General features: G+C 39.9%; 1 protein-coding gene across 9 annotated transcripts in view; it reads right to left on the reverse strand.

Moving 5' to 3' along the window:
* DLGAP2 (DLG associated protein 2) overlaps positions 1-19,542 on the reverse strand; it is a 1,328,681-nt gene that overhangs the window by 37,699 nt on the left and 1,271,440 nt on the right. For all 9 annotated transcript variants that reach the window (XM_077290075.1, XM_077290073.1, XM_077290074.1 and 6 more), the window contains 2 exons: positions 18,625-19,040; positions 11,130-11,221 (listed from right to left, as the gene is read on the reverse strand). In XM_077290075.1, the coding sequence (XP_077146190.1) occupies positions 11,130-11,221; positions 18,625-19,040 (508 nt within the window). The remainder of the gene's footprint in view (positions 1-11,129; positions 11,222-18,624; positions 19,041-19,542) is intronic.

The following is a 19,542-nucleotide window of genomic DNA, read 5'->3' on the forward strand; positions in this document are numbered from 1 at the left end:
TCAGAATAGCACTGAATACAACGACAACAGGCAAGGAATGAAGGACCAGGTGGATTAAATAGGAAACCTAACTAGCAGATGACGAGACAGCCGATCCCAGCCAGAACCTGCAAAATAACAAAAAGAGCCACCAGGGGGAGCCCAAAGAGAGAACTCACACAGTACCACTCACGACCACAAGAGGGAGCCCGGAAACAGAGTTCACAACAGTGCTCCTTGGGATGTTTAAAGTTTTGGAAATCATTTTGTATCCAAATCCAGCTTTAAACTTCTCCACAACAGTATCACAGACCTGCCTGTTGTGTTTCTTAGTCTTCATGATGCTCTCTGTGCTTCAAACAGAACTCTGAGACTATCACAGAGCAGGTGCATTTATACGGAGACTTGATTACACACAGGTGGATTATATTTATCATCATTAGGCATTTAGGACAACATTGGATCATTCAGAGATCCACAATGAACTTCTGGAGTGAGTTTGCTGCACTGAAAGTAAAGGGGACGAATAATATTGCACGCCCCACTTTTCAATTTTTGATTTTCCACAAAAATTTAAAATAACCAATACATTTCGTTCAACTTCACAATTGTGTTCCACTTGTTGTTCATTCTTCACCAAAATTTTACATTTGGTATCTTTATGTTTGAAGCATGATATGTGGGAAAAGGTTGAAAAGTTCCAGGGAGCCGAATACATTCGCAAGGCACTGTAACTGTGGCGAATTCCTGCAGTAAGACCCTGTCCATGATTAGGTGATTGCCCAAGGCTGAGCAGAAACGGCTACAATTTTTCTGAAACAAAATGTCATGAGCTTTTACATAAATACAACTTTTTTGTAAATATATTTTAGGCATCAGGTACTAGGCTGGCAACAAAAGGAAAACATTTTTTCACAAACAAAAATTCAAGGCCTTCTGTGACTGCAATTTTCTTGAATTTTTCTTTAGTTTTTTTGTGTTTTGACTGGTGAAGTTCCCCAGAAAGTCCCTGCACAGGATTTCGACCCTGCCCAGAACTGGGAACATAAAGGCTGCTGTAGTGTTATTTCTTATCTCACATGGTTGGAGAGGCAGATCAAGCCAAGAAATGAACCCTGACTATATATTTCCTGTCTTAGCACCATGTTAGGCACAGAAAGTAACATACAAAGCTGGTAGGAAACACAGTGTCAGTGACACAAGAATGGATCATAGCTAAAATCCAGGACCTTGCATACATTGTTCATAAAATGAAAGAGAGGGGTAGGAATACCAAAAACAACTGAAAAGTCCATTGCAGGTAAAAAAAACGTAACAACTTTAATAGAAATAGTACAAATAACAGGTATGGGAAAACAGTAGGACAATTACACATGGGACCTGGTGCACAGGCACAGAAGGGCGCACAGAGGCAGGTAAGCCAATGAATCACTCAATTTTGATGGAATTGCATCAATCATTAGTAAAATATATTTAACCAAAGATATAAATAAAGGTGGGAAAGCTTGTCCTGTGTCAATACTTAAGGGTAGACTAAGATTAGATATTGTGTACTGTGTACCCAATGCATACAGGTAGGTGACCTGTGTAAACGGTTAAGCTCAAAAGGTATTACATAGTACCTGTATTTCGGCAGGTAGGCAGGGGCTCATCGGGTCCATGGGTCCACCCAAACGTGCGTTTTGGATGCTTTTCCTTTGTTTTTTACCTGCAATGGAATTTTCAGTATTCCTACCCCTCTCTTTCTCTCTATGTTTGATGACTTGTCCACACTTTTGTCCATTACCTATGTCAGCAGAACTTGAGCTATATCCGATGGCATAAAAGTATAGATTGATATTCCTAACATGCTGCAATCGTTCATGAGTTCCTTCTATTATTGTTCATAAAAGGCAAGGTCAACCAGATTTGGTGTGTACCACCAGCCTAAGCAGATGAACTCTTAGATGGCCCTTGTGCGGGGAAATGTCACTCATATTTGTAGATGTACAGTCAGTGACAGAATGGTCTACCCTCTAAAATAAGACTAAAAGGGATACTTTTTGGACCGTTCCTTCATTTTTTTAAAAGCATGAAAAGTCCATCAGTGCACTGTGTTATTAAATAGGCTGTTATTTACCCTCAGTTACCACCCCTTTATATGTTGTGATCATTTAACATTACTAAGGCTATATTAGGCTGCTTTTACACTAGCGTCGGTACGGGGCCGTCGCGCTGCGTCGGCCCGACATACCGACGCATACTGTGAAAAAAATGCCCGACGTGGGCAGCGGAAGCAGTCTTAGGACGCTTCCACTGCCCCATTGCAAGGTCCGGGGAGGAGGGGGCGGAGTTTCGGTCACGCATGCGCGGTCGAAAATGGAGGTCTCGACGCACAAAAAAAGTTACATGTAACTTTTTTGTGGTGGCGGTCCACCAAAACACGACGCAACCGTCGCACAACAGTTGCGACGTGTAGCACTGCGTCACAATTCGTCGCTAATAAAAGTCTATGGAGAAAAAACGCATCCTGCGGGCAACTTTGCAGGATGCGTTTTTTCTTCACAACGACGCATTGCGACGTGCAGTGCCTGACGCTAGTGTGAAAGTAGCCTTAGTGTCCACTGCTCAAAATGTGTTCATTACAGTCTTATGTGACCTCAGAATGGTACACATGGCTTTTCTAGGCAATTCAAGGCTTTGTAGTATTGCAATTCACTGTTAATCAAATATTAGAAAAAAATGACAAAGCTGGTGAATTTGAATTTTTAAACATTTGCTCATCTCTAATACCTATGTGTCTCCATAGCAACAAACTATAAATAAAACATGAGTTTCATACTCCCTTCCATCTGTACCGTATTTTTGCAAATATGGCACACATGAATGGCATAACTGTAGGATCTAATTAAACAGATTAGCAGTCCAAAATCATGGAGATGTGCAAAATACAAGATTTATTCTGAAAGTTTTTTTAGCCACTTATGTACTAGGATTGCTTGGTTAATATGCACCTGGACTACCACTACATCCTTCTATTTAGTTAGATTATGCTCCCGGTATGTGTTGTAGACCTCACTGCTGTTACAACCACAACATCCTGAGGTGGTCTGGTTTCTGTTCTGTAACACCTATCTGTAGAACCAATCGCTAGGCACCAAACAAGTTGATAATAGATGGTGCTTTGGGTAATTTGTTTTCTCTGTGAGTATGGCGAGTACCAGGTCTCTGAACTCTCCATTCTGTAAGCATAAATGATGGTCATCATGATCACTCTGAGTGCCATCACTATCAACAACAGATCACAAGGCTCACAGCAGGGGAAAAGATTTTACAAAATGTATATAGAATGATATTATAAGGCTCACAAATTTTTCATATGAATTCCTAAAAAACCCTTTTTTAAACTAGAATCACGTACAGTTTTTGGATCGTTTTTTAAACATTTTATTATACGAAATGAGGATTTAATAATAATAATGCAAAATGTAAAGAGATGACTTGTTCTCTTTCCTAGAGGATCCACTTTTTGGTTTAGACTGAAAACACTACACCCAAGATAACAAGTGCATAAAAAGCTGCATGTGTGTTTCTAAACTTATGGACTTAAATCATTTTAATATTAAAGTTGTTGCTTTACCATTTGAAAACAGCAATGCTCATAACGTGACTAAATTATTAAATTGCAACATGAAATAATCTCATATTACAGTCTACAGAGTGATTCACAAATGCTGGTACAACATGATTTCAATTGGTGACACAGCAGATGTGTGGGTGGTAGCCCAGTTAAGGGTGCCAACCATCCTGAAATTCCAGGATAGTCCATAAAAATATGGCATTTTTTTACGTGTGAGTAAAAAAAAAAGAAAGTTCTCGGTGATTTTGAATCTTAAGGAATTTATACAGATTATTTTGACTATAATTATCTTCATTTTACAGATTACAGTGTTTGCAGCTACTGCCTTCATGTTGGAATTATAAGCTGTAGATTGAGATCACCGATAATCACAATAATTTATTATGGGTTTCCAATGTGTCCTTAAAAAGAATTGTCTGTCTGTGACTTTATAATAAGCTGTACAGAGAAAATAAAAAGTCAAGTTGGCAACTTTGATCCAGTTCTGTCCAGACAAGTGTCAGCATTTCTTTGGATATGGACTCAAATGTTTCAGTGGTGTTTTGTCAGCAATTTGCCAATTTATCTGCAATTTTTCAAACAAAATTTCCAAAACCAAATTCTTTAGGGACCACAACACATTTGAAATGACTTTGAGGGGCCTTTTGTGAAAATCCACAAAAGTGACACTATTTTAAAAATTGCACCCCTCAAGGTGCTCAAAATCACATTCAAGAAGTATATTAACCCTTTATATTCATCACAGGAATTAAAACAATGTGAAATAAAACAATTTTGTTTTACATTTTACATTTTTCCCCCAAAAAATGTTAGTTTAGCCTCAAATGTTTTATTTTTACAAGGGTAACAAATGAACCATACAATTTGTTGTCCAAATTCTCCTGAGTATGCCGATACCCCATGTGTAGTGGAAAACTACTGTTTGGGGGCACGGCAGGACTTTGAAAGGAAGGAGCGCAAAATTAGCTGCAATTGATAGCGGATTTAATGTAGCTTTTGGAGAGCCCCTGATGTGCTTAAACAGTGGAAACCCCCCACAAGTGACCCGATTTTGAAACTTTCACAACCTCAAGAAATATATCTAGAGGTGTGGAGAGTACCTTGAACCCCAAGGTGCGTCACAGAATTTTAAAACATTGAGCTGTGAAAATGGAAAAATACATTCTTCCCATAGAAATTTTCCTTTAGCTGAAAGCTTTCCTTTTCACAAGGGTAACGGGAGAAAATTGTACAAACAATTTGTTGGGCAATTTCTCCTGAGTACACAGATACCCCATATGTGATGGAAAACTACTGTTTAGGCACATGGCAAGGCTTGGAAAGGAAGGAGCGCAATTTGACTTTTAGAGTACAAAATGGGCTGGAATAGCTAGCTAACCCCATATCGCGTTTGCAGAGCCCCTGAAGTGCCTAAACAGTGGAAATCCCAAATAACTGACCCCATTTTGGAAACTACACCCCTCAAGGAACTTATCTAGAGATGTAGAGAGCATCTTGAACCCCCCAGGTACTTCACGGAATTTTAAAACATTGGACCATGAAAATTAAAAATGATGTTTTTTCCCCAGAAATGATGTTTTAGCCTCAAAAGTTACATTTTTACAAAATTACCAGGAGAAAATGGACCACATAATATGTCGTGCAATTTTTCCTGAGTACAAAGATACCCCATATGTGCTCATAAACTCTTGTTTAGGCAAACAGCAGGGCTTGTGAGAGTAGGAGCACTACTTGATTTTTGGAGTGCAAACTTTTCTGGAATAGATTGTGGACGCCATGTCATATTTGGAGAGCTGCCAAGGTTCCAAAACAGCAGAAACTCCTACAAGTGACCCCATTTTGGAAACTCTAGAAGAATTACTCTAGGAGTGTAGTGAGTATATTAAGCATTAAACGCACAGGTATTTCACAGAATTGTATAACATTGGGCTGCGAAAATGAAAAGTTAGATCCTCTGGGAATTCATCTACAGGTGTAGTGATAATTTTGTTAGCAATAGATGTTGCTAAGTTAAATGAAAATATGTCATTGAAGTGCCCAGTATGTTGTTGTGTCCAGTACATTGTACCCAATGCTCGTTCTCCTGGAGACACGCACCGCATAAATGTAGTGGTATCTTCTCGCTATAGTAATGCCAAACATGTGGATACTAAATGTGGATTAGGCACACTGCGGGGCTCAGGAAGAGGAGGATTTGGGGGCGCAGATTTTGTTTGAATTTTTTTGGTGAGACCCACGCCAATTTTCCAGAGCATTTACGGAATGTGGAATGTGGAAGTCTCCTATATTTCTGTTATCAGATCATGACCCTGAGTGAGGATTTGTTTTTTGTGGGTTGAGTAGAAGCTTTTATTGGTGGCATTTTTGGGTACAGAACATTTTGGATCACATATATCCTGTGCTCTACATTGGGGTTTCAATCTAAATGTACAAAATATGTGACTCGGATGAAACCCCGAGGGATCCATTCACTAATTAGGCAGCAGAGGTACTCTATGTGGCTTCTATTTTATGGTATCTGGCTTTTCATAGGTGCACCAAACTGTGGTTGACTGCGCTTTTGCGAACGCTTAAAAAAATGGGCACCGCCGGATTACAGGCCAGAGGGCCCCCACAGTGCTTCCATCTGCCTCATTATAGGGAATCTTCCATCGGGGGTTCTGTCTGAATCACGTTTTTCAGAGACTTACACAAAAATCCCGGTGTAAACTCTTAGCTCATGATAAATGTGAGCCGAACCTTACTGTTATCTTTGCGAGGCAGAACAAACAAATTAACATCACGTCAAGATTTTTTTTTTAAACGCCGTTCCTTGTGCGATTTAAGGCTACGTTCACATTTGCGGTGTGCGCCGCAGCGTCGCCGCCGCAACGCACAGCGCAAATGTGAACACATGCACAACGCTGCTTTTTGCGCCGCATGCGTCCTTTTTTCCATTGAATTTGGACGCAGCAAAAATGCAACTTGCTGCGTCCTCCGCGCCCCGACGCGGGCGCCGCAGGGACGCATGCGGCGCAAAAAGCAAGTGCACCGCATGTCCATGCGCCCCCATGTTAAATATAGGGGCGCATGATGCATGCGGCGCCGCTGCGGCGCCCGACGCTGCGGCGCTAGCCGCAAATCTGAACGTAGCCTTAGTAATTAGAGGACTTCATACTTCATTCCTTGGGTTGGTGCTATTACAGCGTTAACAGATTTGTATAGTTTTTTTGTTTGGCTGCTGTCACACATCAAAAATAGCTTTTTTTAAAATAAATTATTTTGCTGTATTTCTGCCAACAGTGTCAGGTAAGGGTTTGCTTTTTGCTGGCGAGTTGATGTTTTTATTGATAACATTATCGGGCATATAACATTTTTTGATCGCTTTCTATTTTGATTTTTGGGAGGCTGAATGAACAAAAACCAGTAATTCAGGAATTTTTTTTATGATGTTCACCTTGTGGTAAAATTGATTAGCAGCTTTATTCTTTGGGCTAACACTGATTACAGCGATGTCACGTTTATATAATTTTTTTATTCTTTGTCCTTTCTTCAAAATAAGAACTATTTTATGGAAAAAATATTGTTTTTGCATTGCTATATTCTGAAAGCTATAACTTTTTATTTTTCCACTGATGGAGCTCTATGGTGGCTTGTTTTTTGCAGGACAAGATTACTTTTTTAGGTATGCCATATTTATTTACATTTGCCTATTTTATTGCATTTTATTCCACTTTTTCCAGTGGTATGATGAAAAAAGTATAGTTTTTTTGCCACTTTTTTTTACGACGCTTACTGTAGGGGTTAACTAGTGCAACAATTTTATAGATCGGGTCATTCCGGAAGTGGCAATACCAAATATGTGTACTTTGATTGCTTATTTTTGTTTTTACATAAATATGCATATTGGTGCAATATTTTGTATTTTTTATTTTGTGGTTTTTTTTGTGTTTTCTTAATCATTTTTTCTATCATTTTCTTAACTTTTTTTTTTTACTTCTTTTTACTAAGTTCCTCTATGGTACATTAACTTTTATTTTTGTGATCACTGGTCTCATGCTTTACAATACAGATGCACTGCAATGCATGAGGTCTGTTTTATTACATAGGCAAATCGCCTGTTACACCCTGCCTATGGCTGGGTCTAACGGGCCACTGTATATGGCACACCAGGAGGTCATTGTTTGATCTACGAGTGCCATGACAACGGTCAGCTCCCTGTGATATGGTCATGGTGGTTCCGATGTGGGTGAGAGAGAGAGCCCACTCCCTCTCACAACCTTCCAAACGCAGTGATTGCGTTATCTGGAGGGTAAATCAGCTAGGGGTGGTGGGAGCACTGTCCCTAGCTGTTACTGCAGGAGCTCGGCTGTCATCTGCCCCGAGGTCCTGTGGTGATCATGCGGGGAAGTGCTGATATTTCAGCACTTCCCGGCAATCACATGCTGTGATTGGTTAGTCAGATTGACTGAACGATTACAGCAATCAGAGAATGGGGACCGCTGAAATGGATCCCTGCATCTCTGCCCGTGCAGCTCAACTGTCAGCGACCACTGTCGGCACAGGGCTGTCACTGTGTTTTCATGACTTACATAGCACGTCAAGATGCCGGAAGTGACACCTGCTCATGACGTACTATTTACATTATTGGTCATTAAGGGGTTAATGTCATACAGATAAAAAATTATATCTATATCTATTATGAGTAGGTACAGATTTATAGCAAAATTTGCAACATTTTCTTGCACAGACCTAAATAAAGCTTTTGAAACATTTGTTGACCACACTCCCTTCTACTATACTATATCCCTTTTTACAACTTTGGGAGCATCTGACAGAAAAATCATAAACTTTGCATAATTTGCTAATTTTGTCAAGCTTTTGAGTGAAAGAAAATAGCAAAAACTAAAGAAGAAAGGCACCTGCTCTCCCAGGGTTCATGTGACAAGAATGCATCACACAAGGTTTGCAGCCAATTAGCAGCCACTTCACTCTCATTTACTTCACATGAAACTGACACTCAGAAGAAGCGAGAGCTGCTACTGCTCTCTGACTTCTGGAGGTCAGTTACACCTGTAGGAGGTGAGGGTAAAACAAGACAGGTGATTGTAGCCATCATAAACAATACCTTTTGCTCGAGAGCAGGTGTCAACATAGCTGGAATGGAGCCCTAACTAGAAGTGAGTATAGCGGTCATTATTTTACATGGAGGAAATAATGTCAATGGTAAACAAGACTTTTATTTAAAGTCTTCACATTAATTTGTGTTGCACTTCTTTTTTTTAAGAAAAATCATAAGTGGATCAAAAAGGAAAGAGACTTTCTTTCTTATTTTCTATCCATCCACTTCTGCATTTAGCTCAAAAAATGTAAAATTTGCCACATCAATGCAATGTTTTCCTCCAGATTTAAAGGAAACACATTCTGTTTTTTCTTAATGAAAAAAAATTCTACACTTGCTGTGGACTCTATGGTATTTTAGATCAGCCCTCATTCAAGTGTACCGGATAGAGTTGAAAGAACAGATCCTTTTTCTAATCTTAAATTCTTTTGAATTTAGATGCTTATATAAATCTAATGCACAAGCACATATTTTCTTGTTTTCTATTTGAGAGGCTGGTGGACACAGCAATTTAGGAAGATGTCATGTAGGTGTCAACTCAACCCAACCTGACGTGTCTCACCTTATATGATTGAAGATCATAATTACACACCACAAATGTCTTTGTTTTATAAATCTAAGCCAGTTTTATTTACTTAAAGAGATTGCCCACTACTAGGGTTGAGCGACCTTTACTTTTATAGGATCGGGTCGGGTTTCACGAAACCCGACTTTTTCAAAAGTCGGGTCGAGTGAAATCGGCCGATCCTATAAAAAAGTCGGGGTTGGGGTCGGCCGAAACACGAAACCCAATGCAGTGCATTGGGTTTCCAATGGTTCCCAGGGTCTGAAGGAGCGGAAACTCTCCTTCAGGCCCTGGGATCCATATTTAAGTGTAAAATAAAGAATTAAAATAAAAAATATCGCTATACTTACCCTCTGTTGCGCCCTGGTACTAAGCGGGAACCTTCCTTCCTTAGAATCAGCCTTCCAGGGCCTTGCGGTGACGTCACGGTGACGTCGCGGCTTGTGATTGGTCCGCGGCCGCCCATGTGACCGGTCACATGGGCGGCCGCGGACCAATCACAAGCCGCGACGTCACCGTGACGTCACCAAAGGTCCTAGAAGGGCTGATTCTTAGGAAGAAAGACTGCCGGAAAGAAGCCGAGGGTGAGTATATTCCTATTAGGTATATACTCACCCTCGTACATGCTCTGCTTCTTTCCGGCAGCCTTTCTTCCTAAGAATCAGCCCTTCCAGGACCTTCGGCTTGTGATTGGTCCGCGGCCGCCCATGTGACCGCTCACATGGGCGGCCGCGGACCAATCACAAGCCGCGACGTCACCGTGACGTCACCGAAGGTCCTGGAAGGGCTGATTCTTAGGAAGAAAGGCTGCCGGAAAGAAGCAGAGCATGTACGAGGGTGAGTATATACCTAATAGGAATATACTCACCCTCGGCTTCTTTCCGGCAGTCTTTCTTCCTAAGAATCAGCCCTTCTAGGAACTTTGGTGACGTCACGGTGACGTCGCGGCTTGTGATTGGTCCGTGGCCGCCCATGTGACCGGTCACATGGGCGGCCGCGGACCAATCACAAGCCGCGACGTCACCGTGACGTCACCGCAAGGCCCTGGAAGGCTGATTCTAAGGAAGGAAGGTTCCCGGTTAGTACCAGGGCCCGTCAGAGGGTAAGTATAGCTATATTTTTTATTTTAATTCTTTATTTTACACTTAAATCTGAATTCCGATACCAATTCCCGATATCTTAAACATATCGGGAATCGGTATCGGAATTCCGATTCCAGATTCAGAAGATCGCCGACTTCATGGCCGACCCCACACAGGGGTCGGGTCGGGTTTCATGAAACCCGACTTTGCCAAAAGTCGGCGACTTCTGAAAATGTTCGACCCGTTTCGCTCAACCCTACCCACTACTTTTACATTGATGATCCTAAGGATGTCTGATCAGTTGGGTTCCGACACCTGGCACCCCTGCCGATCAGCTGTTTAGTGTCAATGGCAGCGGCTGCCGGCTGGAAGTCACTTGTGGAGCTGACCGTCTTCTGATAGTGGAGGTGGATGTGCAGTACCAAGCCTTGCCCACCACCAGGAGACGGAGCAGCTTGGCAAGTGAATACTTCAGGTCAACACTGATCATGGCTGATTGGTGGAGGTGCTGGATGTCGGACCCCGGCCGATGAGACATTGAAAAGCTATCCTAAGGATAGTTCATCAATGTAAAAGTAGTGGACAACCTCTTTAAGTTTTGGAATTACCTCTTGCAGCATAAGCATGAAATCTAATACACTATTAATACAGTGTTAAAATCTCTATATAAATGTATATCGATTTACCATTAATCAAAATCATAAAATGACAAAATATGTAGGCATATCTCCCATCATTAAACACAGAAATAAAGTAATATCAAATATTTTAACTTTCACTTACCAAATTTTGCTGACAAAGCCAATAAAACTGCTGAAACTTTTGGGACATAAGCAACTGTGCGCTTCCAACGGCACTTCGGATTTTCCCTAGATCTGAAAATACAAAAAAAACATTAATTTCATATTAACAGTATGAAGAAAAAACAACAATAAAAGGCTGCAGCAAAAAAAAAAAAAAACAAAGGGAAAAAAATTAGGCAAATATGAACAGTTACACATATGTATGGCTACTACATTATCCTGACACATTAAAATAAAAGTAGATAGACGGAAGACATTATGATTCGCACTGGCTCTGCCCAATCCATGGATAACTCAAATGCTGTGAAGCCAGAGAGAAACCAAGTGCTGAGATGATCTGCAAGGTCTATGTTGTGGGAATGAAGGTCTTCTTTAAATCCTGGAGAAGGGATATACAAACTCGTTACGAGTGTTTCAAGAAAGCTATGTTGTGACTACCGTTGAGGAGGTATGCAAACTTGTTTTCAAATATTTTTATTGATTTATATTATAATAAAAAAAATAAAGTGAGAATGGGGCAACATAGGAGAAGATGCAGACTTGCAAAGATGGCCGTAAACATGAGGCAGCAGATCATTCAGCCGACAGCTATCTATCTCTTTCAACCAGAGCCGCCATTGGGGCATTACTGCCCTTACTGGCGTATGGGGCCCGGTGAGCAAAGGGGGCCCAGCAGCGGGCCTCTTCTCTTCTGCTCACCGGGCCCCAGCAGCAGGACACTACCGCTTCAGTTTCTGATCGTGCGTTCTCAAATTATAGAGATTATACTACTATTGGGGTGCATTATACTACTATGGGGCTGCATTATATTACTACGGGGGTGCCTTATACTACGGGGGTGCCTTATAATACGGGGGTGCCTTATACTACGCGGGTGCCTTATACTGCAATGCAGGTGCATTATGCTACTATGGGGGTGGATTGTACTGCTATGGGGGTGCATTATATTACTATGGGGTGCATTTTACTGCTATAGGATGCATTATACTACTATGGGGTGCATTATACTACTATGTGGATGCATTATACTACTATAATGCTGCATTATACTAAGTATGGGGCTGAATTATACTTATATGGGGGTGCATTATACTACTATAGTGTTGCATTATACTACTATAGGGCTGTATTATACTACTATGGGGTTGCATTATACTACTATGGGGGTGCATTATACTACTATGGGGTGCAATATACAACTATGGAGCTGCATTATACTAATATGGGGGTGTATTATACTACTATGGGGTTCCATTATACTTCTATGGAGCTGCATTAAACTACTTTGGGGGTGCACTATACTACTATTGGTTTGCATTATACAACTATGGGGTTGCATTATACTACTATGGGGTTGCAATATACTACTATGTGGTGCATTATACTACTATAGGGGTGCCTTATACTACTATGGGTATAAAAAATCATTTTTTCTCATTAATGTACACTCTGCACCCCATCTTGACTGAAAAAAATAGAAATGTAGAAATTTTGGCAAATTTATTAAAAAATAAAAACTTAAATACCACATGGTCATAAGTATTCAGACCCTTTGCTCAGTATTGAGTAGAAGCACCCTTTTGAGCTAGTACAGCCATGAGTCTTCTTGAGAATGATGCAACAAGTTTTTCACACCCACCTGGATTTGGGGATCCTCTGCTATTCTTCCTTGAAGATCCTCTCCAGTTCCATCAGGTTGGATGGTGAACGTTGGTGGACAGCCATTTTCAGGTCTCTCCAGAGATGCTCAATTGGGTTTAGGTCAGGGCGCTGGCTGGGCCAGTCAAGAACGGTCACAGAGTTGTTCTGAAGCCACTCCTTTTTTATTTTAGCTGTGTGCTTAGGGTCATTGTTTTGTTGAAAGGTGAACCTTCGGCCAAGTCTGAGGTCTAGAGCACTCTGGAAGAGGTTTTCATCCAGGATATCTCTGTACTTGGCTGCAATCATGTTTCCTTCAATGGCAACCAGTCGTCATGTCCCTGCAGCTGAAAAACACCCCCATAGCATGATGCTGCCATCACCATGTTTCACTGTTGGGATTGTATTGGGCAGGTGAAGAGTAGTGCCTGGTTTTCTCCACACACATCGCTTAGAATTATCACCAAAAAGTCTATCTTCGTCTTGCACTGAGGAGAGGCTTCCGTTGGGCCACTCTGCCATACCACTTTTCCATAAAGGCCTGACTGGTGGAGCGCTGCAGTGATCTCAGCCACAGTGATCTTGGGGTTCTTCTTTACCTCTCTCACCAAGGCTCTTCTCCCACGATTGCTCAGTTTGGCTGGACGGCCAGGTCTATGAAGACTTCTGGTGGTCCCAAACTTCTTCCATTTAAGGATTATGGAGGCCACTGTGCTCTTAGGAACCTTGAGTACTGCAGAAATTCTTTTGTAACCTTGGCCAGATCTGTGCCTTGCCACAATTCTGTCTCTGAGCTCCTTGGCCAGTTCCTTTGACCTCATGATTCCCATTTGGTCTGACATGCACTGTGAGCTGTGAGGTCTTATATAGAAAGGTGTGTGCTTTTCCAAATTAAGTCCTATCAGTTTAATTAAACACAGCTGGACTCCAATGAAGGAGTAGAACCATCTCAAGGAAGATCACAAGGAAATGAACAGCATGTGACTTAAATGTGAGTGTCTGAGCAAAGGGTCTGAATACTTATGACCATGTGATATTTCAGTTTTCCTTTTTTAATAAATATGCAAACATTTCTACATTTCTGTTTTTTACGTCAAGATGGGGTGCAGAGTATACATTAATACTTAAGGTAATACTTAAATCTCCATGCTATTGTAGTATTACTTACCTTTATGGCATTTAGGATTTGGCTATCCATATATCTTTGGAGAATATGCACTTTATTTTGAACTGATATTCTAATTGGGGATATTGTCGATAATTATGTATTACCTTTTCCCATGGTTTTGTCTCGTTTGTAGCATCATGTTTTACATCTTGTCATCTGTGGCCATATTCGTATAGCTCTGTTTATATATATATTATTAATTTATTATTGTCTTTTTTATTTCTTATGCTATTAAAGAATATAACATTTTACTCCATTCAAAAAATTCTGTTGTCTTTTGGTGGTGTATTTGCTCCATATTTTGGTGTTTGAATGTTGTTTGGGAGCTCCACAGAGCTTATACCTATATTTATTTGGGTTGTTTTAACCCTGAATTCTGATTATGATATCTGTATTTGAGATTGTGTTATTTATCCCTTTATTGATACAGTATATAATCTAATTTTCACTGTCTATGTTCAATTTTGTTCATTTATATATACAATTGATATCATCTTACATTCAGAATGCATGCTCTTCTAGTACTCAGGAATCTACACATACATCTACACTTTTTTTTTAAAGAAAAGTTTAAAAATAAAGAATTTAAAAAATCATTGTATAAATGTTTAGTAAACATCAGCAATATTTTTAGCAGTCATTGTAAATCGCTTTATTAATTTACAGGGGCACTAATTAAAAGATTTTGGTAATAGTTTGATTCTGGACAATAGTCAGCTTTGTAACACAGGCCCATGGAAGTTTTAGCAAATGTAAAACAAATCAGCCATCACAACGGAGTCTGAATAAATCCCGCTAAATGGGAATGTGAAGGAACCGTGAAACAGATTGATGAAGCCATTCAAAAGGATGTGTAATTATGTCTCCTAATAGCTTCATGTACATTTCCAACCACAGGCGTGACAGCACAATGCATTACTCTATATCAGGTGTTCATTATACTGAGTCACAGCAAGCTTTGCATGTTATGTTACACCAGCACTACTGACATAACAAATCCATGAAGAATAGGGTACAGCATAGCAGACATAGAACTGTTTATGCAGTTTTGATTTTTCATACTCCTTATCTATCTATCTATCTATCTATCTATCTATCTATCTATCTATCTATCTATCTATCTATCTATCTATCACATGTGAAGAACACAACCTTCTAAGAACCTAACAGAATCTTCTAAGAAGGAATGAGAACCCTTTATACTCACAATACACAATCAGGTAGTATCTAAGGCCTCATTCAGATGCCCATGTTTCACCCTCGTATTCTATGTTTTTTTTCTCACTACAGTGTATGGGTATGTTCACATCTTGTTATTTTAGGGGGGAGTTTTGCAGACCTATCGTCTGCAAAAAACAGACGTTTCTTTTTCGATCCAACTTGCTGATGAAACTCGCCAATTCAAATTAATGGGTCCATGAAAAAGCAACATATCGAACTTGGATGCCTTTTTAATGGGTACTAGAAGCTTTGAAAGATTTTTTGCGTGCAAGAAAGACATGCCACTCTGATGGTAAAAACAGACAAAGGAAGCAAAAATGAATTAATATTGGACCCACTGATTACAAAAAGTCTATTGGGGTAGACAAAGATGGGTCTTTGGAATTTTAATAGGTGACCTATTTTCACAGTAGATATAAGTGACTTTTTCCTCTCTGCCTTTAGAAAATACAGGAATACTCGGCCGAGCTGAGCGCTCATCTATATGAGTGAATCAAGAAAGATAGCAGACAGTTATCTCGTGTACAGACAGCTTTAAAGTCTGTTCATTAACATATCTCAAGACATTTATTAATTTCATGTCCATGTTTCTTTACACCATAATTGGCATCTTCATATAGTTCCATTCAAAAGGTACAAAGCACTGAAGTCATGAGCAGGCTTCTACCATCCAGTTGCCAATAACGTGAAGTGCAGTAAGGCAGCTCAAGTAAAAATGGCCAAATAGTAATGTTATAAACTGAAATAGATCTAAAAATGATAAGAAGCAGAAAGCCACCACCTCGTTTATCAAGAAGAAACCACATTCCTGTGGGTAAGTGGGCTACTTCAATGCTTGCCTACTCATCACCGGAGAGTAGTAAAATAAGGATGTGCCACCTGGAACAGCCCTGAGCATTCCTAAAATTTGTAACAATTGTAACAATAACATTTCTTATTATATCAGAAATATTAGTTGATGCTTTTATTTATTATGTTGTTTTTTATTTTCAAGATAAATCAGTGAACTAAAAACGCGCTAGCAGATTCATCTGACAATGTAAAATAAGTCTTGCAAACGCAAACCAATGTCACTTAATGTTATCATCCAAAGACAAATCAGTTTATATGCATCCAACAAATCTAAATTGCAGCTCTTCAGAATGTCATGGAACACAGGACATAATGCAGTTTTTATGCCCTGCAGTTTTGTTTATTAGCTTTATAGGCTCCGATGAAACATAGCCTGCATTGTCTTTTTGTAGAAGAAATATTGATTTATGCCTCTGAGGCTGTTCACATTGCAAGGATCTGCAAGAACTGAAATGCTACAGACAGGACAACCTTTCTTATTAGTTACCATAATTTTACCCCCTTTATTTGTGGAACCAAACATTAAACTCATTTATTAAAAGGATTGTCTGGTCCCACCATATTGATGACTTATCCATAGAATAGGTCATCAATATGAGCTATAATCTATTATCCTGGACATTTTATGCCCACAAAGGCCGGGTCTTCTCCCATCTTACTATTAAACATGTACACTCTTCTTCAGTATGTTTTGGATTATAAAGAATAGTAATGAGAGGTTACTAAGTTACCATATTTTGTGTACATTAGGAAATATAATATGTGTCAGCCGTCAGCGGGAAAGATTTATCAAGAGAACAAACAGTGAAATCCATTATACTAAATGAATAGAAAATGAGCAATATGTACACCACTAGACGTAATCCTGTAATTGTGGTATGCAGCACAAACATGAGTTGTTAACACCAGCGACACTAAATGCAATTACATTTTACTAACTAGGTAATCATTTCCATTTATTTATTAGATCATTCGTTCTTTTGCACGTTTTGAACATTTATTTTTGTATTCATAGAAAGGGATGGTGAAATTATTAACTACAGTATATTCTAAATACATACAGTGGGGAAAATAAGTATTTGATACACTGCAGATTTTGCAAGTTTTCCCACCTACAAAGAATGGAGAGGTCTGTAGTTTTTATTGTAGGTACACTTCAACTGTGAAAGACAGAATATTTAAAAAAAATCCAGAAAATCACTTCGTGTAATTTTTACATAATTAATCAACATTTTATTGCATGAAGTAAGTATTTGATACAATAGAGAAACAGAACTTAATATTTGGTTCAGAAACCTTTGTTTGCAAAGGTCAGACATTTCCTATAGTTCTTGACCAAGTTTGCACACACTGCAGCAGGGATTTTGGCCCACTCCTCCATACAGATCTTCTCCAGATCTTTCAGGTTTCAGAGCTGTCGCTGGGCAACATTGAGTTTCAGTTCCCTCTAAAGATTTTCTTTTGGGTTTAGGTCTAGAAAATGGCTAGACACTCCAGGACCTTGAAATGCCACTCCTTAGTTGACCTGGCAGTGTGTTTTGGGTTACTGTCATGCTGGAAGACCCGTCCACGACCCATCTTCAATGATTTTACTGAGGGAAGCAGGTTGTTGGCCAAAATTTCACGATACATGACCCCATCCACAATCCCTTCAATACAGTGCAGTCGTCCTGTCCCCTTTGCAGAAAAGCACCCCCAAAGTATGATGTTTCCCCCGCCATGCCTCACGCTTGGGACAGTGTTCTTGGGATTGTTCTCATCCTTCTTCTTCCTCCACACAGGGCGAGTGGAGTTGATACCAAAAAAGTTCTATTTTGGTCTCATTTGATCACATGACCTTCTCCCATGCCTCCTCTGGATTTTAATCCATGACGATGTAGTGGGTTACTAATGATAATGTTTGAGACTGTGGTCCCATCTCTGTTCAGGTCATTGACCAAATCCTCCCATATAGATCTGGGATGATTCCAGACCTTTTTCAGAATCATCCTTACCCCACGAGGCGAGATCTTGCATGGAGCCCCAGACCAAGGAAGACTGACATTTATCTTGTGTTTCTTCCATTTTCTAATAATTGTGCCAACAGTTGTTGTCTTCCCTGTTGTCCTGTAGCCCATCCCAGGCTTGTGGTGGTCTACAATTTTGTCCCTAGTGTCCTTAGACAGCTCTTTGGTCTTTGCCCTGGTTGAGAGGGTTAGTGTGACTGATTGTGTGGACAGGTGTATTTTATACAGGTAATGAGTTCAAACAGGGGCAATTAGTACAGGTAATGAATGCAGAGTAGGAGGGCTTCTTAAAGAAAAACTAACAGGTCTATGAGAGCCAGAATTCTTGCTGTTTGGTACGTGATCAAATACTTATTTTATATAATAAAATGAAATTTAATTATTTAAAAATCATACAATGTGATTTTCTGGATTTTATTTTTAGATTCTGTCGCAGTTGAATTGTACCTATGATAAAAATTACACACCTCTCCATTCTTTGTAGGTGGTTAAACTTGCAAAATCAGCAGTGCATCAAATACTTATTTTCCTCACTGTATTTTGCAAATAATAATGGACTAGAAAGTAAAATAAACAGAAAGATTTCTTACTTTCTTCGGAAAGGTCATTCTCCTCTGCTTCCCTCTCCATGTCCTTACACCAGTCTTCCATTCTTTTTGTTTCAGAATGAAGCAACTTCATGAACCATGTTCCATCTTGTCGACTGGGTGATATTCTGCCTGAGTCCACTACATTATGAGCAGGCTCTAGCCAAGGATCTGGTGGGGGTAAATTTGAAGTGTCTACAGGCGACCTGTAATCTTCCCTGTAACTAAACAAACCCTGAGTCCGTACTGTTCTTACTGCACCATACTGAGTTGGAGTACTTGGTTCAGAATGTCTTTGAAATGAGGATCCAAACTGGAGGCCTTTATCTTCCATTGTGATATGACTTGGAAAACCTTCTAATTCTAAGTCCGCTTGTACAGCTGCTGTTACGCTGTTTGACCTCTTGAAACGTCCTTGGCTACAGATATGAGAAATGAAGAAAGTAAAATAAGCTGTAGATAGCTTGGAGCACAGTAGACACGCTTAGGCTCTATTTAGATGTCTAGTTGTCATCCAATTGTAACAGGTCCAGTAACCGGTGGACGTAAACTCTAAAGGGCCCCTATGCAAGAACAATATATGGGCTCTTTGCAGCCCAAGAGCTCATCATAATGCTCAATTCCACCTGCTTTGGAGGTAGAAATGGGCCTTCTTACCTCTTGAGCCCTAGTACGGTCGCATAGGCTGCACCAATGATATGTCTGCCCCTGGACCATCCAGTGTACAAAAAAAGATCATGTTGCAAAATGTGTCAAAACACAATGCATACTTTGGTTTTCATTTTGCATGTGTTGTTGATCTGTTTATAACAGATTTGTTTCTACTAGAGTAGTATCTGAATACCTTTACTGTATGATTTTATTTCTGTTTTTGTCACCCCAAAATTAATACAAAAACCAAAGTAACAACTGGACATGTGA

This window comes from Ranitomeya variabilis, chromosome 2, assembly GCF_051348905.1.
Source record: "Ranitomeya variabilis isolate aRanVar5 chromosome 2, aRanVar5.hap1, whole genome shotgun sequence".
In the NCBI taxonomy this organism is placed as follows: Eukaryota; Metazoa; Chordata; class Amphibia; order Anura; family Dendrobatidae; genus Ranitomeya; species Ranitomeya variabilis.